This window comes from Oryctolagus cuniculus, chromosome 8, assembly GCF_051225735.1.
Source record: "Oryctolagus cuniculus isolate XC-2025 breed Fujian yellow rabbit chromosome 8, ASM5122573v1, whole genome shotgun sequence".
NCBI lineage: Eukaryota > Metazoa > Chordata > Mammalia > Lagomorpha > Leporidae > Oryctolagus > Oryctolagus cuniculus.
Genome location: NC_142874.1, coordinates 126,784,108 through 126,811,451, shown reverse-complemented (window position 1 = coordinate 126,811,451; position 27,344 = coordinate 126,784,108). Strand labels below are relative to the sequence as shown.

Genomic DNA, 27,344 nt, shown 5'->3' with positions numbered 1-27,344 from the left:
AGAGAAAGAGAGAGAGAGGTCTTCCATTTGCTGGTTCACTCCCCAATTGGCCGCAACGGCCAGAGCTGTGCCAATCCGAAGCCAGGAGCCAGGAGCTTCTTCTGGGTCTCCCACACGGTCAGGGGCCCAAGGACTTGGGCCATCTTCTACTGCTTTCCCAGACCACAGCAGAGAGCTGGATCAGAAGTGGAGCAGCCGGGACTCAAACCAGCTCCCATATGAGATGCTGGCACTGCAGGCGGCGGCTTTACCCGCTACGCCACAGTGCTAGCCCAGAGCCCACTATTTTCTATCATATTACTTTCTATTTCATTTTTAACATTTCTCACAGTCCAAAATTATCTTATGTGTGTGTTTACTGCCTTTTAAAAAAATTTATTTGAAAAACAGTTACAGAGAAAGAGGCAAGTCTTCCACATGCTGGCTCACTCCCCAAATGGCCACAATAGCCAGGGCTGGGCTAGGCTGAAGCCAGGAACCAGGAACTTCATCCAGGTCTCCTGTGAGAGTGTAGGGGCCCAGGCACTGAGGCCATCTTCTGCTGCTCTTCCAGTTGCATTAGCAGAGACCTGATCAGAAGTAGAGTAGTAAGACCCAGGAGCTGGTGCCCATGTGGGGTGCTGGCGTTGCAGGTGATGGCTTAACCTGTGTACTGCAACACAGCCCCCAGCTACCTGTCTTTTCCCACTAAATGTAGGATCATTGTAGGAAGATACCGTGTATTTGGTAGTTCCAGGATACATACGTGTTCAGTAAACATGTATGACCTGCATGGGAAAGGAGTAGGGAGAGAAAGGCACCAGCAAGTCACTAATAATGATTAGGTTTGATGTTGTTAAGAGTCATACTTAATGAAAAAAGACAGAATAAAAGAGTAACACCATAAATAGCAGAGGGCTTTTTATTTTATTTTAACTGACTAAAAAAATTAGGGCTCCTTTTTGTTAGGAAACCACAAAAGGTAAATTATGTGCAGAGATTACAGTCAATCCTCCATACAATTGCATGCTTGCTGTAAGGACAGATAACAAAACATGTGCCACACTGCCCCCTGCCCTTGAGGACTTCACATTATTATTGCTGCAAGAGAAGAAAAACAAATAACAAAAGAAAGACATGAAAAAAAAAATGTAAGTATTTGCAAGTTAAAAAATCACTTATAATTCCTGATGAATATTGAATTAAACTTGATGAGAGAAAATACACGTATAGTAAATTCATCAGTTTATTAGAGATGATGAGTGCCTTTAAGCAAATAGTTCCTCTTACTTTCTCTTAGTTTCCTGTTCTATAAATTGGAAGATTTGGTCTAGATGAATTTCTGCTATCCCTTCTGCACTCCAAAATCATGTGATGTCATGAAGTACACAGACTATCTCACATATAAATAAAAAAGTAGATGTGCATGAGTTGTCTCGCACATTCCAGTGAACAAAGTGCAACTTTAATTTATAGAATTAAAACTAATGTACTTGAAAGAATAAGGATGTATGTTTTCATATTACCAAATTATGAATTTTATTTTATGTAATTCTGAAGAACAAAGTAGGGACAATTACAAAAAATGATATATCAGAATTAGAGTATTAATAAAAATATTTTGGTTTTGTTTACTCCCCTTTTGTCTTCTTTCATAGATTAGTTAAATACATAAACAAATGAATGGAGAGTGTTTTACAGCATTGGTAAAGATGTTTGTATTTTTGTGTCTAAGAAAATGATTGGTTTATCATCCATCAAAAGAGAAGGATCTTGAAGCAGCAGATAAGACTACCCTGCCTTTATCTTCATGCTCCATTTCATGGTTACTTTTCTTTTAGAGTCCAGTCTTGGAGGTAATCCAGTCACGATAAGAGGTCACTCGTGTGTAGACACCTGGCTTATTCTTTTTCCCACAACCATCACCCCAGCTAACTATTCCAACAAGATGCCAAATATTTCTGGAGTCAGGGTAAGCTAGCGGTCCACCAGAATCATTCTAGAAGAAGAAGGGAAACAATGTTACTATTCTTGTCAAATAATTTCATTTTACCTCTCTTCTGGAGTTAACACTATCCCCTTGGCATTGAAACCAATCCACCCTCTTTGGGCTTAAAACTGCAGAATCCTTGAGTTTATTAAAAATCCACAAAGCTGCAAGCCAGAATATATTTTCTATAGCTGCCAGGTATTGCATTGACAACCCAGAACCACCCTTGACTACAGCAAAGATGACTCAGTGGTTGCAGTGGTTCTGAGCAGTGCACTGAGCTCCATGTCGTAGTCTCTGAGCAATGCTTGACCTCAGTCCATGCTCAACCTCCTGCTGCCTCCCTGGAGCAGGAGGTAGCTTTCTAGGTCTCTAAGCTTCTCCAAAAACACAACTCAGTTTCTCTTCAAAACTTCCAAGGATTATTCTTTGTGCGGATTCTTGTGTTGAAAACTCCATGAGGGCAGATATTATGCTCACCATGTCATCTCCAGCATCTGGTTGATGTCTGACACATAAATGGGAGTGATAATTTTAAGTGGAGTGAAATGTGAAGCTACCATATGGAAATCATTAGGAAATAAAAATATTTTAGGCTGATAAAAATGTCTATTTAGTTGGCACTTTGGGAGAAAATGATTGGATAACGTAGCTGGACATACCTGACAGGCGTCAGCTTCTCCAGACATGTAACCAGCACACAGCATTGTTTCAGTCACAAAGCCAGATAATGCATATGGGGCATTGCAAATTTTGTTGTCAATAATTTTCACAAATGCTTGTTGAAGTGTCTCTGGGAAAGCACCTAATGGCAATAAATGCTATGTTTTAGAGAACTCTTGGCCTTGCTTGTGGTAATAAAGAACAACTATAATATAAAGCATATTCTTTTAGGAGCAGGCCAGTCACAGGTTACATCAGTCTTTCAGGTTTTCATTATTGGCTGCCTTCCACATAAATGCAATTTCCCCACTCCCATTCCCAGGGATATTTTAGAAATTGAAAACAATGTGATTTCACACTTTTTGTCCTGCTACAGGGCTTGCTATTCAATATATTTACTGGTAGACTAATTGCATGCAGGGAGTGATTGATTGATTGATTAAATGATTATTCCCATTAAGCTATTATGTTTTTGCAGGAAAACTTACCAAACATATGAAGTGATCCCCATCCTGTAACTACGACACTGTCGTTGTCTGAGAGTTTCATTTTGGCTTCGGGAAGGCAGATCCTACGAACGTACTTTGTAAAAGAGACTCCTTCAGCAAGCTGCACAAGAGCAATATCATCATGGACCCCGGGACTGCTATAATTTTCATGCAAAATAATGTTTTGGACTTTCCGTGTCATATATGGCTTATTTACAATATTTCCAAAGTTGACAGTCCAATCCTGTGTGTTATTTTTCCTGGAGGACACAATGTAATGGAAATACTATCATTGTCTGCGTCACAACAGTGTCCTAGGTGGTCTTTTTCTTAGCATTTTGAAGCATAAGGTTCCCATACACTACAAAGCACTTACATTCTAGTCTTCAAAAACATCTTGATGTAGAGTTGGTACAAACATTGCAGTTGCTTAAAGACAGTGCTAAGAACCATTATGTTTGGCAGGTTTCTGCAAATCTTCCCAACTAGGGACAAGTTTCTCTGGCTAAGTCAACTCTAAACGTTTCTGAGAATTTGACTTGAGCAGGAATTAGATGAGCATCTTTGGTCCATTAAGTGATTAGAGTCCAGATTTAATCTTATTGCCGAGCACCTTAGGTTCTGGGAGCCTGTGGAAGACTCTGGGTACTTGGGTACTTAAAAAATTGCAGCTTGTTCTTGCTCAGTCCCATTATTCTGTTTATTGAGACAATGTATCTTGCTTTCTAATTTAGATTTCTTGATCAGTTTCTCCAGTTCCACACTGAGATTCTTTGTCAATTTAGAATAAAACATCTTGTTTATTCTCATGTCTCCCTCAAAATATAAGCTACTACGTTTTTTAAGATTCCCATAATTTCATGCCATCAGTGGCATACTTCAATCCACCCCCTATTCTAAAACCTCCCTGATTTCACATGTTAAAAAATTGTGATTTGTACACTTTATTTCCTTAGAGGCCACTCAGGCTTCCCCTTCTGAGATTTACATAAAAAGACCAGGAAGAATGCTAATGAATCTGTATGTTTAACAAGTTGCATAGGCAGACCATGGTTATCACCAGCTTTTTGAAAATCCCTTCTGGAAGACATCCTATGAAGATGCTTTGTAAAAGATACTTCTTCAGTAAATTTCTTGTTATTTAGAAATATCTGCAGCATAGGGCCTGTGTGGTGGTGCTGTGGTTTAAACTGCTGCCTATGGTGTCAGAATCCTACATGGGCCCTGGTTCAAGTACTGAGTGTTCCAGTTCTGATTCAGCTCCTTGCTAATGCACTGGGAAAAGCAGTGGAAGATGGCCCAAGTCCGGGGGCCCATGCATCCATCTGAGAGTCACAGACGAAGCTCCTGGTTCCTGGATTCAACCTGGTCCAGCCCCAGCCAACATGGCCATTTGGGGAATGTGTCAGCAGATGAAAGATCTTCCTCTCTCTGTCTTTCTGTCTTTCTCTCTCTCTCTCTCTCTCTCTCTCTGTAACTCTGCCTTTCAAATAAATAAATAAATCTTTTTTAAAAAATAAATATCTAAAACCAATATATTCAAAATGTTAATAATATTTTCTAGCATTTCCTTTTGTAAAATCTTCTCTACTTGAAATTGCTCTTTTATTTGATGTATACAGAATACAAACTGTGCTGTTCCATCTCCATACATCTGAAGAAGGCTGTGTTCCCACCAGTAGTGAATGTTACTCTATCATCCCTTTAATCAAATATATATTATAATCGCATTTTAGGGTCTAGATCAAATCTTCATACAGCAGTTGAATTTGCCATTTCCTTTTTAAAATTAATTGGTTTTAGAGGCAGTGCAAGAGAGAGAGAGAGCTCTCATCTATTAGTTCACTCCCCAAATGCCTGGAATGATGGGGGTTGGGCTGGCCAAATCCAGGAGCCAGGACTCAATGTAGGTCTTTCATGTGAGTGGCAAAAAACCAGTTAGGTTAGCCATCACCTGCCGCCCCCCAAGGTGTGCATTAGCAGGAAGCTGGAGTTGAGAGCCAGAGCTGGATTTTGAACTCGTGGTGTCTTAACCACTAGGCTAAATACCCATCCCACATACCATATTACTTGTTCAAGTTCCATAACATTATCTTTCCCAACATGTCCTCATACTTTCTATAGCTGACATTTTCATTTCTTCAACTAGCTTGTAAATTCCTAGAAGCAAAAAAAATCACCTAGAACTGGAGTCAGACATTCCTTTTCTATTATTTAATAGCTTGTGATACTGACATTAAATCTATCACCTTTCCTGAGCCTAGTTTCCTCCTCTTTCTATAGGTTAAGTTTTGCTTCCTATACAGAATTTTTATAATGAAGTGAAATGATTTCAATAAGGCACATGAGACCATGCCAAGGTAAATATTTGGAAAGTATGAACTGCTTTTATTCAATCCCCCCTTTTTCCTAAATTTAAAAGCTTTCTTACTCCTTCGATTGTAATTGTAAATTTTGTATGTGATTGTAAATTTCCTATGATCTTATGACTTTTCCCGTATTTAGGTTAATCCATATGGGCTAATCCAAACAAGCTTGCACCCAGCATCTTTCATACCATCAGACTTTTGAACTTACCTAGCAAAGCAGTGAGCTGCTGATAAGAGCCACCTGCTGCTGATCAGAGAGGCTCCACAGTTGTGGTGGCCTTTCCATTGCATGCTGGCCTGCCATGGCCAAGCCCCTGCCAGGGCATTCTTCCCATTCACAATTCGGTTGCCAGCTGTGATACTGCTGCTCAGTCGTCTCCCACAACCTGGAGAAAGGATTTATACACAGAGCAGGCATCTTCTATTCTGCTTTATAAAAATGTCATCTTAAAATATAACTTGAAAACCCACAGTGATTAATTCAGCTGTTTATTTCCTGTAATGCTCTGTGTTCATGGTTTCCCAACTCATCTTGGCTTTGGTGAATCTTATCCTAATCTTATCCTTTCTAGTCTCTTTAGCTATTGCCTTTTGGGATGCCTCTTTCTCAAAATTCTCATCTCTCCAAGGCTTTGTTTCATTAATGATTATTGCACAGTATATACAGTGGTGTCTACAGTTGCAATGTGGACAATAAATACTCCACAAATATCCACTGAGAGAACAGATGCATGGATGTACCTTGTGGGCAACACCATACTCTGAAAAACAGGGGTGAGGAATGTCCAGCTTGTAGGCCATATAAGACCAGTCAAATCATTCAATCTGGCCTTGCCAAGACAAAAACAGGTAGGACTTGAAATTCAATAAATCTATAGGAGGCTAATTTTTAAATAGATAACTTTGTATGTCCCATGAATGAAGTTATAAATCTAAATAGCCGTTGGCAGAAAAAGGATTCTCCCTCTTTTTTGCAGCCATCAACTGAGTGGCAGCAGCCAAAATGAAGTTTAGTCAGTTTGTGACTTCTGATCGAAGAAAGAACCAAAACCAGCATTTCAATGCCTCTTCCCATGGTCGCAGAAAGATTGTGCTATCCCCTCTTTCCAAAGAGCTGAGACTGAAGGTCAGCTTGCCATCCATGCCCATTTGTAAGGATGATGAAGTACAATGGTGTGAGAACATTGTAAAGGTCAGAAACTGCAAAGTAGACCAGGTTTATAAGAATAAATATGTCATCCACACTGAATAAATGCAGCAAGAAAAGGCCAATGGCACAACTGTCCTTGCTCACCCCAGCAAGCTGGTTGTCACTAGGCTAAAACAGGACAGAGACCACAAAATGATCCTTGCGTAAAAAGCCAAGTCATGTCATGTAGGAAAGGAGAAGGGCAAATACAAGGAAGAAGCAACTGAGAAGATACAAGAATAAAGTAATCTCATATGCACAACTTTCATTAAAAAGTGATGAAATTAAAAAAAAGTTGCTCCACCTGTTTTAAAAGATGCAGAGCTGTTTTTATGCTGCAATAAACATATTTGACTTATAGTGTAGGCTTGTATTTTGGTCCTATCCTAAGTTGTCCTTTTTGTTCCCTTTCATGGATTGAGTGGGATTTGGCTTTCCAAACTCTTTCAGATGTTCAAATTCTGAAGTCTTCTATTAAGCGTTGAAGGATTAGGAGTTGGAGACCTGATCAGATGGTGGTGGCTGGGAAGTGGGGTCATTGCCCCAGAAAGTGGTTCCTTTTCTTTTTAAGATGTATTGATTTATTTGAAAGTCAGAACTGCAGAGAGAGGTAGACGCCACAGTGCCAACCCCCAGAAAGTGGTTCTTAGTAGAGAGTTGGTTAATTAAGCCACAGGCAGCCTAGCAGCTCTGTTTGCTAGCTCACCATGTGAATGTTCCTTCATACTGATTCAGCTGTAGCCAGCCTCTGTCAGAGTAAGGAGGCCACTAGATATTGAGCTTTGAACCTCCAAATTGTAGCTGAAATAAACTTTTTTTCCCAAGGAAGTATTGTTGACTATTTCAGGGAAAGCAATGAGAAGCTGACTAATATATTCCTTAAACCTTTTCTTATTTTAGCTTGTTCACAATCATATTCTTCACTCATGATTTTAGAATCAATTTTCACTTCACTCTTTTGTACAATTTCCTATAAATATTTTCCTTTTTTTTTGACAAGCAGAGTTAGACAGTGAGAGAGAGAAAGATAGAGAGAAGGTCTTCCTTCCGTTGGTTCACCCCTCAAATGGCCCTATGGCCGGTGCCCTGCACTGATCCGAAGCCAGGAGCCAGGTACTTCCTCCTGGTCTTCCATACAGGTGCAGGGCCCAAGCATTTGGGCCATACTCCACGGCCTTCCTGGGCCAGAGCAAAGAGCTGGACTGGAAGAGGAGCAACCGGGACAGAATCCAGCACTCCAACTGGGACTAGAACCTGGAGTGCTGGCACCGCAGGTGGAGGATTAGCCTAGTGAGCCATGTCCATTCTCCTAAAAGCAATTTATACATTCAATGCAATACCAATCAAGATACCGAAGACATTCTTCTCAGATCTGGAAAAAATGATGCTAAAATTCATATGGATACACAGGAGACCTCTAATAGCTAAAGCAGTCTTGTACAACAAAAAGAAAGCCGGAGGCATCACAATCCAGATTTCAGGACATACTACAGGGCAGTTGTAATCAAAACAGCATGGTACTGGTACAGAAACAGATGGATAGACCAATGAAACAGAATTGAAACACCAGAAATCAACCCAAACATCTACAGCCAACTTATATTTGATCAAGGATCCAAAAAGAAACCCTGGAGTAAGTCAGTCTATTCAATAAATGGTGCTAGGAAAATTGGATTTCCACGTGCAGAAGCATGAAGCAAGACCCCTACCTTTCATCTTACACAAAAATCCACTCAACATGGATTAAAGACTTAAATCTATGACCCGACACCATCAAATTATTAGAGAACATTTGAGAAACCCTGCAAGATATAGGTACTGGCAAAGACTTCTTGGAAAAGACCCCAGAAGCACAGGCAGTCAAAGCCAAAATTAACATTTGGGATTGCATCAAATTGAGAAGTTTCTGTACTTCAAAAGATACAGCCAGGAAAGTAAGAGGCAACCGACAGAATGGGAAAATATATTTGCAAACCCTGCAACAGATAAAGGGTTGATAACTAAAATCTACAAAGAAATCAAGAAACTCCACAACATCAAAACAAAACCCACTTAAGAGATGGGCCAAGGACCTCAATAGACATTTTTGAAAAGAGTACATCCAAAGGGCCAACAGACACATGAAAAAATGTTCAGTATCACTAGCAATCAGGGAAATGCAAATCAAAACCACAATGAGGTTTCACCTCACCCCGGTGAGAATGGCTCACGTTCAGAAATTTACCAACAATAGATGCTGGAGAGGATGTGGGGAAAAAGGGACACTAACCCACTGTTGGTGGGAATGCAAACTGGTTAAACCACTGTGGAAGTCAGTCTGGAGGTTTCTCAGTAACCTGAAGATAACCCTACCATACAACCCAGCCATCCCACTCCTTGGAATTTACCCAAAGGAAATGAAATTGGCAAACAAAAAAGCTGTCTGCACATTAATGTTTATTGAAGCTCAATTCACAATAGCTAAGACCTGGAACCAACCCAAATGCCCATCAACAGTAGACTGGATAAAGAAATTATGGGACATGTACTTTATAGAATACTATACAGCAGTCAAAAACAATGAAACCCGGTCATTTGCAACAAGGTGGAGGAATCTGGAAAACATTATGCTGAGTGAAATAAGCCAGTCCCAAAGGGAAAAATATCATATGTTCTCCCTGATCAACAACAACTAACTGAGCACCAAAAGGGAAACCTGTTGACGTGAAATGGACACTATGAGAAACAGTGACTTGATCAGCTCTTGTCCTGACTGTTGATGTACAATGTAATACTTTATCCACTTTAGTATTTTTTTGTTCTAGTACTTTTGGTTGAACTCTGTGATTAACACACAATTATTCTTAGGTGTTTAAATTTTAACTGAAAAGTGATCCCTGTTAGGAATCTGGAAAACATTATGCTGAGTGAAATAGCCAGTCCCAAAGGGACAAATATCATATGTTCTCCCTGATCGGTGACAACTAACCAAGCACCAAAAAGGAAACCTGTTAAAGTGAAATGAACACTATGAGAAACGGTGACTTGATCAGCCCTTGCCCTGACTGTTGATGAACAACTTAATAAGTTATCCCTCTTAGTATTTTTTTTGTTTGTTCTACTTAATACTTTAGGTTGAATTCTGTAATCAATACACAGTTATTCTTAAGTGTTGAAACTTAACTGAAAATTGTTCGCTGTTAAATATAAGAGTGGGAATAAGAGATGGAAGAGATGTACAATTTGGGACATGCTCAAGCTGACTTGCCCCAAATGGTAGGGTTAGAAACATACCAGGGGATTCCTATTCAATCCCATCAAGGTGGCATGTACCAATGCCATCTCACTAGTCCAAGTGATCAACTTCAGTTCACAATTGATCACACTGATAGGTCTAAGTGTCAAAGGGATCACACAAACAAGACTAGTGCCTGGTAATACTAACTGATAGAATCAAAAAGGGAGAGAACGATCCATCATGGGAAGCGGGATACACAGCAGACTCATAGAATGGCAGATGTCCTAAATAGCACTCTGGCCTCAGAATCAGCCCCTAAGGCATTCGGATATGGCTAAGGAGCCCATGAGAGTATTTTAGGCATGGAAAGCCAAGACACTCTGGAAAAAAAAAAGAAGACCTAAATTAAAGATCTTTGCAAGTGAGATCCCAGTGGAAAGAATGGGGCCATCAAAGAAGGAGCTACCTTTCTCTGAATGGAGGAGAGCACTTCCACTCTGACTATGACCTTGTCAGAATAAGATCGAAGTCAGCGAACTCAAAAGACTTCCATAGCCTTGGAAACTCATGACTAGAGCCTTGGGAGATTACTGATGCCATAAACAAGAGTGTCAAATTGTTTAGTCAACAACAGGAGTCACTGTGCACTTACTCCTTATTAGGATCTCTGTCCTTAATGTGCTGTACATTGTGATTTAATGCTCTAACTAGTACTCAAACAGTATTTTTCACTTTGTGTTTCTATGTGGGTGCAAACTGTTGAAACCTTTACCTAATATATGCTAAACTGATCATCCGTATATAAAGAGAATTGAAAATGAATCTTGATGTGAATGGAAGGGGAGAGGGAGTGGGAAAGGGGAGGGTTGCGGGTGGGAGGGAAGTTATAGGGGGGAAAGCCATTGTAATCCATAAGCTGTACTTTGGAAATTTATATTCATTATACAAAAGTTTAAAAAAAGAATGAAATCCTATCCTTTACAACAAAATGATTGCAACTCCCACATAGTGCAGGGGCCCAAGCACTTGGGCCATCTCCTTCTGCTTTTCACCAAGTTATTATGCTTGGTGAAACAAGTCAGATCAAAAACATGAATATCGTATGTTTTCTCTGATTTGTTTTTGCTGATATAAAGGGTACAGAAAAGAAACAGGATCTGGCACTTTGGCACAGCAGGTTAAGCTGCTATCTGCAGTGCTGGCATCAAATATGGGTCTTGGTTCAAATACTGACTGCTGCACTTCCTATCCAGCTCCCTGCTAATGCACCTGGGAAAGCAGCAGGGGATGACCCAAGTGCCTGGGCCCCTGTACTCACATGGGAGACTAAGATGAAGATCCTGGTTCCTGGCTTATGCCTGGCCCAGCCCCAGCCACTGTGGCCATTTAGGGAGTGAACCAGTTGATGGAAGATCTCTTCTCTCTCTCTCTCTTTCTCTCCCCCTCCCTCTCTCTCTCTCTCTCTCTCTCTCTCTCTCTCTCAATGTGTGTGTGTTTGTGTGTGTGTGATTCTGATTTATAAATAAATAAATAAATAAATAAATAAATAAATCTTTTAAAAAAGCAAAAAGAAACAATGTATACCAAGCTAAACTGATACCTTGTTACTCAATTGCCATCTATCGCCCTCATCTATAGCCCTGTGGAACAGTGATCTATCTACCTTTTACTTGCAGAACTCTTTGTTTAGAAGAACACTGAGGCTATGGTTACAAACTAAATGGGAAGTATGTTATTGCAAAAAATTAAAAGAAAAAAAAGGAAAGAAAGGAAGGAGGAGGGAGGGGAAGAAGAGAGAGGAAAGTCTTGTATTTTGGAATTGTATCTATGAAATTCATGAAATCTTTACATATTAATAAATTTTACAATGTAATATAAAAGAAAAAATTCTGTGGATTTCCATGATGTATTTCAAAAAAACTTTAGAAAATATTATGTAGAAATATTTGTGAATATATTAACTCTATAATAAAGTTTATTAACTTACAGTTGTTGACAAGCATTTCAGAATTAGCCTTGCTGATTTCTGAAAGTAAAAACAAAACAAAAATTGTAAAACTGATAAATAACACCAACCAGTTGATTTCAACCCCAGGACACAAATGCAAACTTTTCCGATCTAATTATGCCCAACATTTAACCATTCATGTATTGATTATCAGCTCTTCTAAACTAATTTGAACATTGCTCCTCATCTCTACCAGGTAATATTGGAAAATGAAAGTTAAATGCAAAGATTTCAGTATTATGATAGTTGTAGTAAAATAGTCAATGAGGTAAAAAGTAGATTTCTTATAAATATACAGATTTTTGATATTCTGGCAATTCTACTGACTGAGGCATATATATTTTAAGAAAAAAATCAGTTAAAATTTTATTTCATTGGACCCTTCCTACTATTTATTTATTTATTTATTTTGACAGGCAGAGTGGACAGTGAGAGAGAGAGACAGAGAGAAAGGTCTTCCTTTGCCGTTGGTTCACCCTCCAGTGGCCGCCACGGCCAGCGCGCTGCAATCGGCGCACCGTGCTGATCCGATGGCAGGAGCCAGGTACTTCTCCTGGTCTCCCATGGGGTGCAGGGCCCAAGCACTTGGGCCATCCTCCACTGCACTCCCTGGCCACAGCAGAGAGCTGGCCTGGAAGAGGGACAACCGGGACAGAATCCGGCACCCCGACCGGGACTAGAACCCGGTGTGCCGGCGCCACAGGCGGAGGATTAGCCTAGTGAGCCACGGTGCCGGCTCTTTCCTACTTTTTAAAATATTCTCCTTACTTAGACTGAATTAGGAAACTTTCAAAATGTAACTTTGCAGCTTCTTTCCTATTGGAAAGAGACTTTAAAGAATAAAAGAAGAGAACTATAGGAAGAACCGCAGGAAAGCACTGATGTTAATCCCTGGGACATGGAGGAGCAGAAATCCCAGCCCTCTATCCCAACAGCTACCCACAAAAGGATTTCACTGCTCCCTGGAGAACCTCTACCTCAGACTCACTTCTCACAGTGTCCCATTGGTCACAGGGTTTGTGCTCTGAGGCAGAGGAGCTGTAACTGGTGGCTTGGAAGCCTTTTGAACCTTCAAGGACACTGAGAGCAACTATTAGACCAGAAAGGCCATAAACTAGGGGCACTGAAACCACATGTTTTTCCCCTACAGGCTGTTTAACAATCCAGGTGAGACTTTCAAGACCTTTGTAGAACTTTCCAGATATTTATAAAAGTCATTTGCTATACAGGGATGAAAATCTATCATTGTCTTCCATTGTTTTCTAGAGAATTATTCCAAACAATTTTTTAAGTAACATTGCTCTAATTTCTTCACAAGAATTGTTTAAAGCTCCCATTACCAGCATTGCTTTAGCCCTGCAATTCCTTAGTGAATGACCAAGAAAACCCTGAATGTGCCATCTCTCATAGGTCCTGACAGGACAAGAGAGTAGGAAGGAAAGATGATTTGGTCAGAAGCTTTCAGCCACTTTCCCATCCCTAACAGCTAACCTTTCTAAAGGTTGTCCTTTAGATGCCCACGATTTAACCTTATCCCTATCACTTGTCAAACAATGATGTTATGGCGCTGCCCCTTCCACCACCAACCCATTGCTAGGAGTGTCAGAGTTCAGGAAACATATTTAACCCCAAAATTGCAGAACTCATAGTTCCTTTATTTCTAGCACTTTTAAGAATACTTCAGAAACCTGAGTAATAGACCACAATGAAAAGAAACGAAGTACCCATAAGTCCAATGGAAGCAGGAACTGCATTCCAGGATGCCACGTTGCCTCTCAACATCTGATGTAAGATGGCCAGGATTTCAGTCCTCATGCTACCCCTCTTTGCTGGAGGAAACTTGAAGGTCAGACGTAACTGTACACTGGAGCCATTGGTGTTGGGCCTAAAATAATAGATGTATTCAAATGTGGTACTTCTTGAAGTTTTAGATGTTGTGTGATCATATCAAAGTTCCCACATTTTAATTATAAATCTTTACAGATGATAAAGAACATCTCTAACACAGACATACAGTATAAACACAAAACGCAGCATATGTAAATTGTAAAAGTCCCTAAAAATCTTCTAGCTAGTTCAGAGGTACTGTACATTGAAAAATATATGGGATCATAAACTAGGAATTAGAATGAGTCAAATACATATGAGCAGCTAAATACCTTCCAAGATTTTATTATAATACAATAGAAACCAGTGTTCTCATAAGAATTTTTTTCTAATAATTGAATTTTAGAGAAAAATGAATGAGAAAATAAAGGCAAGGCAGGGAAGCACTCAAAAGACAAGTTCCAGCATATATTCAGGGGCCAGTCTGCAACTTATTCCTGTACTTTCTTACATATAACAATCGAGATGTATTATACCTTACATATAACCAATAGATCTACAAGGAGAAAGCTCAGAAAATAACTCTAAGTTGTGAAGTCTGGGTTATCTATATATTCAGTACATTCTTTTGATTGTTCAGTGAAGGAAGTCAAATCATTTTGGAAGACTATCAAAGTGAAATTCATATTAATCAGAATTTGTAAAAGCCTCACAATTCCATTTTCAAGTAATTATGATCAAGTAAAGGGTCTTTCAAGGTTTCTGCTTGTCTATAAGTAAGAAGGTTGGTTGATTGGTCAACTGAATTTTTTGTTTGTTTTGCTCAAGGGTTCCCAGCGTAGACACTGGCAGTTACCACCAGATTGCAAGTGGTTTCTCCCTTTCTCCCTTTCCCCATGCTCCATCCTCTCCATCCCGCATCCTTTCCTACCAAGATTATCCTCAAATACCCCTCAAAGGCAGGTTTACGCCGACGTTTCTCAAAAGGTTCATCCCTACAATGGCAGGGATGGTAATCACAGAAAAGCCCATGAATGATTACTTTAGGGTATGTGTAACCCATGTTGTGATTGGAGAAGAGTCGGCCAGGGGGTGGTTACTAAAACAATGAGGTTGGGCTTCCTTGTTTTCTGTGGAGTCACAGCTATCTTTCTTCATGGAACCATTTAGGACTGACCACCACTAACCTTATAATTCCCCTGCAAGTAGACAAGAAATTATAGATTTGTATACAGCCGTTCTTTCCCTGAACAGAGATTTGCTAAATAGTATAATAACACTTAGAGTAGAGCTCATTCTTTGTTTCTCTGTCACTCTCTCACATCAGTCTTCCTCCCCTTCCTTCCTTCCTTCTTCCTTCCCTCCCTCCTTTCTTTCTCTCCTTTATTCCTTCCGTTTCACCCTCCTTCCCTCTCTCTCTCTCCAGCTTCTCCTTCCCTCCCACCCCTCTTCCCTCATCCTCATCTCTTTTTCTTTCTTTCTTTTCTTTCTTTCTCTCTACCTTTATCTATTTGTCTGTTTCATGTTGCTGTTATGAAAAAGGCGGGCTGTGTCACATATATATTCCCTCTTTTCATAACATTTTGTATTAATTTGTACTTACAGAAGTTTGATGACCTGAGAGTCGACATATTCTTTATATATACTAGAATTTTGAAATGCATCTGACATCTGCCAAGAGAAAATAGAGTCCCATGTATACTTCAGCCAAATTTATAATGACACTAATAAAATAGATCTCTGATTTACCTTAGTCTCAATATCTTTGCTCAGATTTGTACTGGCTTGTGAAGCTACATTTTCACAGGTATCATTGTATGTGGCTCCAGAAATATGAAAAACACCTTCATAATAGTGTAGCTTTCCTGTGAAATAAAGAAATATTTAAAGAATTTTAAAACAAGAAGGGAGTGCAAGTCCATGTGTATCTCTTTTTTAAATGAACATGCAACCTGGCTTTTAAACCAGCCCTAGAGACAGACAGCAGAGGAATGATTATCTGCTTGGGAACTACCCAGCTTTTATTCAGTGACTTGTTCTAAGCCTTGCCTTCATGTGACAAAGGACATAACTCTCCTGCTAAGTCTGAATACACCCTAAGCATGTTCTTCAAAACAGCGATGACTGCAGCCACCAAATCCACTGGAGTGTGCACCAGGAAAAATGTCCACTCTTCATGTCTAATCTAAACTCTTAGACTAGTGATTAACCAATTGACTTTTCTCAGCAGCTCTGATGTAAGAAGCCTTACAAGCACATGTTTCACTCTGGATGATTCACACTCTCATGTACTCTTTCTTTACCCCATTGCCCCATACTTTCCATTTCTGAAAGCCATTCCTTGAGTACTTCACACTGGCCTTGCACCTATATACAACATTAGGTAGGTGGTGATTGATACTCATCATGAGCTCACATCCTCATTTATTTCTTGTCTCCAAATAACTACTTCACCTAATACACCTAACCACTCTAATTTGAAATGGGACAAGCCTAAAAGGTTGTTCTTCTAAGTCATAAATGTACTTTTAAAAATAGGAGCTAATATGAAATAGTACCTTTTTGGGTTAAAAATTAATCATGTACATATTTTGAGGGCAATTGAATTTCTGGTCCACCTTAAAAATAGTCCGGAAGGAGTTTGAATAACAAGTACAAAATCAGAGTTAGATTTACAGAATAAGTCCCTAGTGTTATATAGCACATTGAGGTGGCTATAGTTCACTATAACCTATTATATACTTTATGAGTAAATAAGAGAAAGGAACTCCAAGGTTCCAAATATAAAATAATGTCAAAGAAGCAGAAATGTTGATTACCCTGACTTTATCAGTGCACATTGGAAGCATGTATCGAACTCTCCCACTCCAGCCTATAAATATATATATTAACTGTTAACAAAAATTGAAATAAAATATACCACTAAACTCTAACACACTGAAAAATATAATCTCCTGAGATGAAATCATTGGTAGACTTGGAAGTCTGAAATAATTCCAATATAAAATAAAAATCAGTTTCCCATTTTCCTCTGTTTTATCTGATCACAGCCATTGCATAAAAAGTCAAGTGCAGCCGGTGCTGCGGCTCATTAGACTAATCCTCCGCCTTGTGGCGCCGGCACACCAGGTTCTAGTCCCGGTCGGGGAGCCAGATTCTTTCCCGGTTGCCCCTCTTCCAGGCCAGCTCTCTGCTGTGGCCAGGGAGTGCAGTGGAGGATGGCCCAGGTCCTTGGGCCCTGCACCCCATGGGAGACCAGGATAAGTACCTGGCTCCTGTCATCGGATCAGCGCGGTGCACCGGCCGCAGCACGCTGGCTGTGGTGGCCATTGGAGGGTGAACCAATGGCAAAGGAAGACCTTTCTCTATGTCTCTCTCTCTCTCACTGTCCACTCTGCCTGTCAAAAAAAAAAAAAAAGAGTCGAGTGCCTGGTTCTGTCTAAGAAGTTACCCAAGGTCACTGAAAAGAATGATGCATATAATGTCTAGCGATTAGTCTGAGCCTTGCCACACTCAGGTTATGCCACCTTGGCTTATCACTTCAACCTTCTGGGATTTTTTTTTTCTTTATCACTAAGACTAAATTATAAAAGACAATCTACAAGATGCACTTTTTCCTAGTATTGTATAATTATAATCTGTGAAGCATGTCACTGAAGGAACTAGAGTAAACAATCGTAATCTGTTATTTTTGTTTTGTATCCAGAATGCTGAACCTGGGCATTTGCAAGTAGTAGATTAATTTGTATATATATGTGTATATATATATATCTTGATGTTTATATTTATGATTCTAGTTATAACATTACAGTGAAATTACATTGATTCAGTGTCATTCTAAAATAAATTTTCCTGGTAGCCATGTTGTGTCCCAGCAGAGTAATCTATAGCTTACAACATTGGCATCCCATATCAGAGTGTCAATTCCAATCCTGGCTGCTCCACTTCTGATCCAGCTTCCTGCTAAGGCACACGGGAGATTGTGGATGATGACCCAAGGGTATGGGCCTCTGTCATTCCTGTGCGAGATCTGGATGGAGTTCTGGGCTCATAGCTTCAGCATGGTACAATCCTGGATGTTGAGGCTATTTGCGGAGTAAAGCAGTGGGTGGAAAATCTCCATCTCTCCTTCTTTCTCTCTCTCTGTCACTCTGCCTTTCAAACATATAAATAAGTCTGTTTAAAAATTCAATTAATTTTTCTTGATAAATAAATAGTTTAAATATTTAAATAGTTAGGTGCCCTAGCGTTGGGTGCATATACATTTATTATAGTCATCTGTTCCTGTTGAATTGATACCTTAAGCACTTCATGATCCACTTTTTTGACTCTTTTAACAGTTTTTATGTTAAAGTCTATTTTTCTAATATTAGGATGGCTAATTTTTTTTAATCTTCTTTGCTTTCCATTAGCATGGGATATCTTTTTCCATCCTTTCATGTTCAGTCTGCATGTAACTTTGTGGCTGAGGTGTGTTTCTTGTAGGCAGCAAATAGACAGGTCTTGCTTTTTTAATCCATTCAGAAAGTCTGTATCTTTTAATTGGAAAATTTAGACCAAGACCATTTACATTCAAGGTTATTACAGATAAGTAACGATTTGTTATAACCATGTTTCCATAAATATTCCAATTGTTTGCTTTGAATTTCCTCTGTACTTTTACTAGGAGATTTTCTGACTTCACATACTTTCATAAAAATGACTATTATTCTGTTTTTTATGGAAGGATAGACAAATAATGATAAATTCTTTCAATTTCTGCTTGTTTTAGAAGGTCTTTGTGGCCAGCGCCACGGCTCAACAGGCTAATCCTCCTCCTGCGGCGCCGGCACACCGGGTTCTAGTCCTGGTTGGGGCACTGGATTCTGTCCCAGTTGCCCCTCTTCCAGGCCAGCTCTCAGCTGTGGCCTGGGAGTGCAGTGGAGGATGGCCCAAGTGCTTGGGCCCTGCACCCCATGGGAGACCAGGAGAAGCACCTGGCTCCTGGCTTTGGATCAGCGCGGTGCGCCGGCCGCAGCAGCCATTGGAAGGTGAACCAACGGCAAAAAGGAGGACCTTTCTCTCTGTCTCTCTCTCTCTCACTGACCACTCTGCCTGTCAAAAAAAAAAAAAAAAGTCTTTGTTTATAAATGAGAGCTTTGTTAGATACATTATTCTGGTTTGACAGTATCTTTCTTTTGGGACTTAATGTAATGTGGCATTTCTCTCCTGCATATTTTAGAATCTTTATGTTTTACTGTTGAAAGTTTGACTGTAATGTGTTATGAGGATTTTTTCTGATCATGTCTACTAAGAGTTCTGTGTGCTTCTTGTACTTGGATGTTCCTTTAGGGAAGTTTTCTGCTACTATTTCTATCAACAGGGCTTCTACTCCATTCTCTTCCCACACCTTCAGGAACTCCTAAGACACATATGATGGGTCATTTGATAGGATAGTATCCCATCAATCTTAAATACTACTTTCAGGTTTTTTAAAAATTTTTTCTTATTTTTTTGGTCTATTTCCAAAGACTTGTCTTCTAGATCAGGTATTCTTTCTTCTGCCACACCAAGTCTGTTGTTGAGGCTTTTCACTTTATTTTCTATTTATCATATTTAATTTTCCATTTCTGAAAATTCAGTTTGATTTCAGTATCTCAATCTCTCAGCAAAATTTTTATCCATATCATGTATGGATTCCTGTATCTCATGAATTTGTTTCTCTGTGCTTCTGAGTAATTTTATGATCATTATTTTTAATTCATCTTCAGGTGTCTCATCAATCTCTTCATCTTCACATTCTAATATTGAAGTGTTATATTTCTTTAGAGGAGCCAACTTGCCTTCCTGGTTCTTGTTTCTTCTATTTCTTTGTATATATTTAGGCAGTTATGGAAACACTTGTTGGTTTTCTCCTCTGATGGGCTTTTTTAAAATATTTGTTTTATTTATTTGAAAGACAGAGTTACAGGGAGAGGTAGAGACAGAGAGAGATCTCCCATCCTCTGGTTCACTCCCTAAATGGCTGCAACAGCTGGAGCTGAGCTGATTCAAAGCCAAGATTCAGGAGCTTCTTCCAGGTCTCCCACAGGGGTGCAGGGACCCAAGGACTTGGGCCATCCTCCATTGCCTTCCCAAGCACATTAGCAGGGAGCTGGATTAGAAGTGGAGCAGCCAGGACTCAAATCGTTGCCCATATGGGATGCTGACACCACAGGTCTGGACTTTAACCCACTGCTCCACAACAATGGGTTTTATCTTTGAATTATGCTTCTGTGGCTTAGAGCAGTATCTACTCCTTCAGTGGATATTCAGAGGGAAGGGCTTGCTCTCAGAAGCTGGCATCTCCCTCTAGCTCCCTCTAGCTCATGGGAGTCACTGGTGCTGTCCCCACTCTGCTGTGCTTCTGCACTTTCCACACTGCTACATGGCATCCCTCTTCTTTCAGTATAATTTGCACTGCAAACTTCTCTGTAACCCTCCCATACGAATGCACTTCATCTGCTTGTCTTCTCCTCTGCTCTTCCTCTGGTCAAAACCCGCACATCTTTTCCCTATTCAGCCATCAGGAAATCTCTAGACTACTGTTTTCCTTTACCATATTGATAAGATTTATTCACAAGGGAGTGATTTTGAAGACTCAGGGTACTGTCCTTAAGGAAATTATGTGAGCAATTTTATTTTTTAATCTGTAGAAGAAAGGTAGAACAGAAAGATCCAGAGAGTAAAGAATTCATGGGTAGATAAGGCAGATAAGAGACTGTGAGCATCTATTACCTTTTGAAGGAAGTCACTAAAGAGTTGGGTTGAAACAGAGGTGAAGAACCCAAGTTGAAAGAAAAGTGAAATTACCACTGAATCAGAGAACATTGATCTCTGCTGTGTAATTTTATAGACTAACAGATCTCGGAGGAATGAAACTCAGAAAAACAATGACAAAGTAGAATAATACACTTTAAGATATTGATATCTGAATTGTTCAGCTGTGTCACTTAAAAACTTAGAACTATTGGTTGAACTCTGTAATTAACACACAATTATACTTAGGTGTTTAAATTTAACTGAAAAGTGATCATTGTTAAATATAAGAGTGGGAATAAGAGAGGGAAGAGATGTACAATTTGGGACATGCTCAAGCTGACTTGCCCCAAATGGTGGAGTTAGAAATGTGCCAGGGGATTGCAATACAATCCCATCAAGGTGGCATGTACCAATGCCATCTCACTAGTCCAAGTGATCAATTTCTGTTCACAATTGATCACACTGATAGGTCTAAGGGTCAAAGGGATCACACAAATAAGACTAGTGTCTGCTAATACCAACTGATAGAATAAAAAAGGGAGAGAATGATCCAACATGGGAAGTGGGATACACAGCAGACTCATAGAATGGCAGATGTCCTAAATAGCACTCTGGCCTCAGAATCAGCCCTTAAGGCATGCGGATCTGGCTGAAAAGCCCACGAGAGTATTTCAGGCATGGAAAGCCAAGACACTCTGGCAAAAAAAAAAAAAAAAAAAAAAAAAAAAAAAAAAAAAAAAAAAAAAACACAAAACAAAAAAAAAAAAAACACAAAACAAAAAAAAAAAAAACCAACTAAATGAAAGATCTCTGCAAGTGAGATCCCAGTGGAAAGAACGGGGCCATCAAAGAAGGAGATACCTTTCTCTGAACGGAGGAGAGAACTTCCAATTTGACTATGACCCTATCTGAATTAGATTGAAGTCGGCGAACTCAAAAGACTTCCATAGCCTTGGCAACTCATGACTAGAGCCTAGGGAGATTACTGACTCCATAAACAAGAGTGTCAAATTGTTAAGTCAACAACAGGAGTCACTGTGTACTTATTCCTCATGTGGGATCTGTCCTTAATGTGTTGTCCAATGTGAATTAATGCTATAACTAATACTGAAACAGTATTTTACACTTTGTGTTTCTATGTGGGTGCAAACTGATGAAATATTTACTTAATATACACTAAATCAATCTGCTGTATATAAAGATAATTGAAAATAAATCTTTTTTTAATTTTTTTTAATTTTTGACAAGCAGAGTGGTCAGTGAGAGAGAGAGACAGAGAGAAAGGTCTTTCTTTTTGCCGTTGGTTCACCCTTCAGTGGCCGCTGCGGCCGGCACACTTCGGCCGGCGCATTGCGCTGATCCGAAGCCAGGAGCCAGGTGCTTTTCCCGGTCTCCCATGCAAGTGTAGGGCCCAAGGACTTGGGCCATCCTCCACTGCACTCCCAGGCCACAGCAGAGAGCTGGCCTGGAAGAGGGGCAACCGGGAAAGAATCCGGCGCCCTGACCGGGACTAGAACTTGGTGTGCTGGTGCTGCAAGGTGGATGATTAGCCTATTGAGCCACGGCACCGGCCGAAATTGAATCTTGATGTGAATGGAATGGGAGAGGGAGCGGGAGATGGGAGGGGTGCGAGTGGGAGGGAAGTTATGGGTGGGGTGAAGCCAATGTAATCCATAAACTGTACTTTGGAAATTTATATTTACTAAATAAAAAAAGACAAAAAACCCTTAGAATATCAAGTAAGTCACTTGACTTTTCTGAACCTCTTTTTACTGTTTGTGAAAATAGGACAGTAGTAAAACCTGCCCTCCTTAACTCAGAGGGTTATTGTGAGGAACAAATGGAATAATGAATGTCAAATTTCTTTAAAAAAAATAAAAAAATTAGGTTATACAGCAATTTAGCCATTTTGTGACACTCAGCATCTACTATTAGAAGAGTTACTAATTACTCATTGCTATTCAACATATGAGATATAAATAACCAAGAGCAGAATTGATCTCAAAGGAGTAGGGATAGCTACACTTTGAGCTATATTTACTAAAGACTGTAATAACTCAAGTGACAGGTTTACACAACTGCATAAACCCCTTTATTAACAATGAATATGGGCATATTTGTATTGAGCATCTCTGTCTTGCCCATCCTGCCGTTAGTGACATAACTTATAAGAAGACATCTAATTCAAATTACAGGGAATTAAAGGATTTCTAAGAACATATTTATGCTATTGCTGCCAATTTTTTAAATTAAAAGGATCTCTATTAGTATGAGTGAAAATTGAATATAGTCCATACTGACCAACTGCCAGGAAATGAACGAGGAGACCAATAGTGATTCCCAAGCTTGCAACCACTCCAAGAAAAATGAGGATTACCATCCATATTGGCCATGATCTCTGTGGTACTATTCTGGGCCTATGAAAAGGGAAAAAGTGGTTCAAATCAGATGATACACATTCTAGATCTATCTGTGTGTCTTCTTCAAGTCACATTACATGATTTATAGCTTATCATGAATCTCTAATGTTAGTTTAAAATATAGATGTCTTCTTCAAGTCACATAACATGATTTATAGCTTATCATGAATCTCTAATGTTAGTTTAAAATATAGATGCATCAAAGACCTCAAAGAGGTAGACCCTAATGCTCATTCACTTAACAAATCCTATGTAAGCAGCATGTCAAGTGATATATCAGAGAGCAAAATGGACATGATTTCTGTCCTCATGTTGTTGAGGAGAAATTGATTAAAAAAAAAAAAACTAAAACAGGTTACAAAACATTGGGTGTGGTTGCATTGTGTTTTTGCAAACCATAGCCATGTCATTACATGGACATGTGAAGATTTATAAACACAATTAAACACATAATATAACAATACTTATAGGTTTAATAAATGTGTAAGGAAGTGTCATGATGTCAACTACAGTAATCCCTGTTTTATGAGATTATGGATAGGTTTTTTTCCACTTTTTGTTCATTTTTTTACTTAATTATACAATTAAATTTTTGTTTAACAAGTGCAGATTATTGGTGTAATATAAATCAATGAGTAAAGTTGTTTCATCATCACAACCAATTAGTTAAAAAAGAATCAGAAAATATGGTGTCTGTGTGGTGACTCCATGCTTCTTGCCCCCACCGTGCTCCTCCTCTCATAATGAATCCACAGCAACAACCTGGCATAATATAGAGTAGTTTAGGTTATAGCTAGGTTTATGGACAGTTACCTTATTCCATTTAAGGCTTGGACACTAATCATTCTTCATACTTTGAAAGACAGTATGTCACGTATTTGCCCATCAGAGGAGGGACAAACATTTCTGATTTCAAACTTCATAACAACCTCAGTTATTTCCTGAAACTCTATATTCTACAAATCCTAGATAACTCTTATAAGACAAAAAAGCTTGTAATCACGGGAAGTATTTAGAAGATTAGCTATTTCCAACGAATATGTGAATGTTTTCATTCTCATCTCTTCCAAGATAAATTGATTTTTAAGTAAGTTCTTTTTTTTCCCTGAAGTGTTACCTTATACCAAAACTGCAACTCCACCCACTCTTATTTCCTCTTTATTCTATCTTCTAGTCTTAATCCTAACTCTTCCTTGTACCTCATTGTCTGTTTTGATGATTTGTTAATTAGGGTTTCCCAGAACCAATGTCATTTGTCAAAGCTCTTCAGTGACACTCCCTATTTCAGACACAAGCTATGTATGCTGTCATCCTGTAATACTATTGTTTAATTTCACCCTCAGAGCAAAAATTCTATTCAGGCATAATACTGCCTACACAATATTTGTAACTCCAGTTAATGTTTGCTAAAGTATGTCTTTTAATAAGTACAAAAAGTGCACATGTGAGAGTAAGCACTCATATTTGTTGGGGTTATCCAATTAACTTAGTCTGGTAGCTTAGGCTTTATGAGACATGCTGTAGCCTAAATAGTGACTCTACAGCTTAGAAGAAGTTCTCTGAAAACCATTTTTGGATGCTCTGGAAGGTTTTAAAGAACACTTATTGTTGCAATAGTTCTAATGTAACCTTTTCCCTCTATGAGGCTTTCTTTTTATTAAAAATAATATATATAACATCAGATTAATGTATGATTAATCCAACCCTTCTAGTAAATGTGATGCATTGACCTTAGGAATTTATTATTTGTGAATAATAGTTGATTTTATAAAATGATATTCTAAGTATCAAAAAAGATGTATTCATGAGATAATATACTCTTCATTTACCAAATAAATTTTTGGTAATTTTTTTTATAATAGGAACTTACATTCTAGGATGAATCCCTCATTTTAAAGAGAATAGATTAAAAATGGATCTCCAATAGATTTATCATCCATATATTTAATGAAACTATAATTGCCTGACTTTTGGACTGGATCTACATCACATAATGCACATTACTATTCTGGTGCAACAAACCATTTGCCATAATGAGCTTGCAGTAATGATATTGATTAAACTTATGGAAATTCATTATTCACAATATTAAAATATCAGTCTCACTATAGTTCTCTCCACTGAGTCCACGCCAGGTATAATTTTTTAATTTAGATTTCCTTATGACCACATTCTGTTATTTCTTTAACTGTTAACTACAAGGCACACATAAATGCATTTTCCCTTATTGTAATGTGATTTTTCATTTGAAATAGTTGCACCTGGGTTCTTTTATGTAATAAAATGTTACATTAAGATTATGGTGCAAAATTACCTGAAATTTATAATTTTTTGTAGAAGACTTTAAATCATTAGGGTAAGAGTTGTGAAGAGAGATTAGAGAAACCTAACAGTCAAAAGGATTTGAATGGCCTCCACTTCTGCTTTTTCCTTGGAAAAAAAGACAGCCTACAGATGGAAACCCACTTGAAAACCTGTTCATAAAGGTATTTCATTTCCTAAAGTTTCAAAGTCATATATGAGTAAATTTCTATTCTTTGCAAATAACCAAATGTTGCTGATTCTGATTCTTTTTTCCTAACTTTCTGAAAATTTCCAGAGACCTCAGGAAATATGATTTTTGACCTAAGTTACAGGAAGCAACCAATTAACAAAAACAGTAAAATTTAGGAGATACTCTATCAACCCATTAGGTTTTGCAGAGTTTTCTTCCAAATGAATCCCACTTACCTGTACATGATGTACAGTTTGCTGTGGCAGTAACAAGGATAATAGTGGTGGTGGTGGTAATGGTGATGGTGGTGGTGGCGATGCTGGTGATGATAATGGTGATAGAAATCAAAATGTCCCGGTGTAGTTGATGATTTGTGTATTATATCCAAGGTTGGTTGGTTGGTTTTTAAGGGTTGGGTGAGATTTAAAGAACAAATGAGAAGAAACTTGTCTGACTAGTGTTAATAACCGTCACATTTCAATAGTTTCAAGATAGGAGTCATCCAGGGAATGACAAATATCTTTGACTTGGCTCTTCAAAAAAAATATAACCCAGTTTGAATTGGCCACCTAAGAGTTACACCCAAGAAACAGCTTTAATCATAACTCATGGTTTAACCAATTCCATATACTGGTTTTTCTTCCTCAGTTAAAACTAGCTGTATGCATTTAGTTTTTTATATAATTTTTCATTTAAATTTAATTACTTTTTGACAGATTTATAGATACAGTTCTAAGAATGTATTGATATTCTCTTCCCCCTCTCCACACTTTGTTGCTCCTTTTCTTTTTTTAATTTTTGAGACAGAATATTTTAAAATACATTACAGTAAAAAGGTCTAACGCTTCGCTGAAAAAGAAGTTAAGTAAAAAGCAAAAAGATCCTGGTTTAGTGGAAATATGGACAATATATATAAACAATATAATATACAAATGTATATTATATATAATATAAACAATAATTGAATGGAAAAATGACCATTTTACCCATATACAATAAATTTTTTTTTAACTTTTATTTAATGAATATACGTTTCCAAAGTACGAATAATGGATTACTATGGCTTCCCCCCCATACCGTCCCTCCCACCCACAACCCTCCCCTTTCCCACTCCCTCTCCCCTTCCATTCACATCAAGATTCATTTTCGATTATCTTAATATACAGAAGATCAGCTTAGTATACATTAAGTATGGATTTCAACAGTTTGCTCCCACACAGAAACATAAAGTGAAAAATAATAGATGATTTTTTTTAATGATGATGAAATCAGATCAGACCTATTGTCATGTTTAATCCCAGTGAGAGTCAAGTTGGGAGTTGATAGTTTCTTTTCTTTTCTTTTCTTTTTTTTTTTTTTTTTTTTTTTTTACAGAGGATCAGTTTAGTATGCATTAAGTAAAGATTTCAACAGTTTGCACCCCCATAGAAACACAAAGTGAAATATATTATTTGAGTACTCGTTATAGCATTAAATCTCAATGCACAGCACATTAAGGACAGAGATCCTAAATGAGGAGTAAGTGCACAGTGACTCCTGTTGTTGACTTTACCAATTGACACTCCTGTCTATGGCATCAGTAATCTCCCTATGCTCCAGTCATGAGTTTCCAAGGCTATGGAAGCCCCTTGAGTTCTCCAGGGGACTCCAATTTAATCCCATCAAGGTGGCATGTACCAATGCCATCTCACTAGTCCAAGTGATCAATTTCAGTTCGCAATTGATCATAATGAAAGGACTAAGAGTCAAAGGGAGCACATAAGCAAGTCTAGTACCTGCTAACACTAACCGATAGAATAAATAAAGGGGAGAGTGATCCAACATGGGAAGTGAGATACTCAGCAGACTCATAGAATGGCAGATGCCCTAAATAGCACTCTGGCCTCAGAATCAGCCCTAAAGGCATTCAGATCTGGCTGA

The 27,344-nt window shown here is 38.6% G+C and overlaps 1 protein-coding gene and 1 pseudogene across 1 annotated transcript; one reads left to right on the top strand and one right to left on the bottom strand.

Moving 5' to 3' along the window:
- Nucleotides 1-877: 877 nt before the first annotated feature.
- On the bottom strand, nt 878-25,825 carry LOC100355142 (transmembrane protease serine 11B-like). The gene is made up of 10 exons (XM_051819326.3): nt 25,661-25,825; nt 22,812-22,927; nt 15,480-15,595; nt 15,334-15,401; nt 13,628-13,788; nt 11,883-11,921; nt 5,698-5,875; nt 3,121-3,380; nt 2,632-2,774; nt 878-1,978 (listed from the first exon to the last, which is right to left on the bottom strand). Exons 1-10 carry the CDS (start codon nt 25,666-25,668, stop codon nt 1,817-1,819), a joined length of 1,251 nt encoding a protein of 416 aa, XP_051675286.1. The 5' UTR covers nt 25,669-25,825; the 3' UTR covers nt 878-1,816.
- On the top strand, nt 5,898-7,243 carry LOC149125160 (ribosomal protein uL24-like pseudogene; annotated as a pseudogene).
- Nucleotides 25,826-27,344: the final 1,519 nt, after the last annotated feature.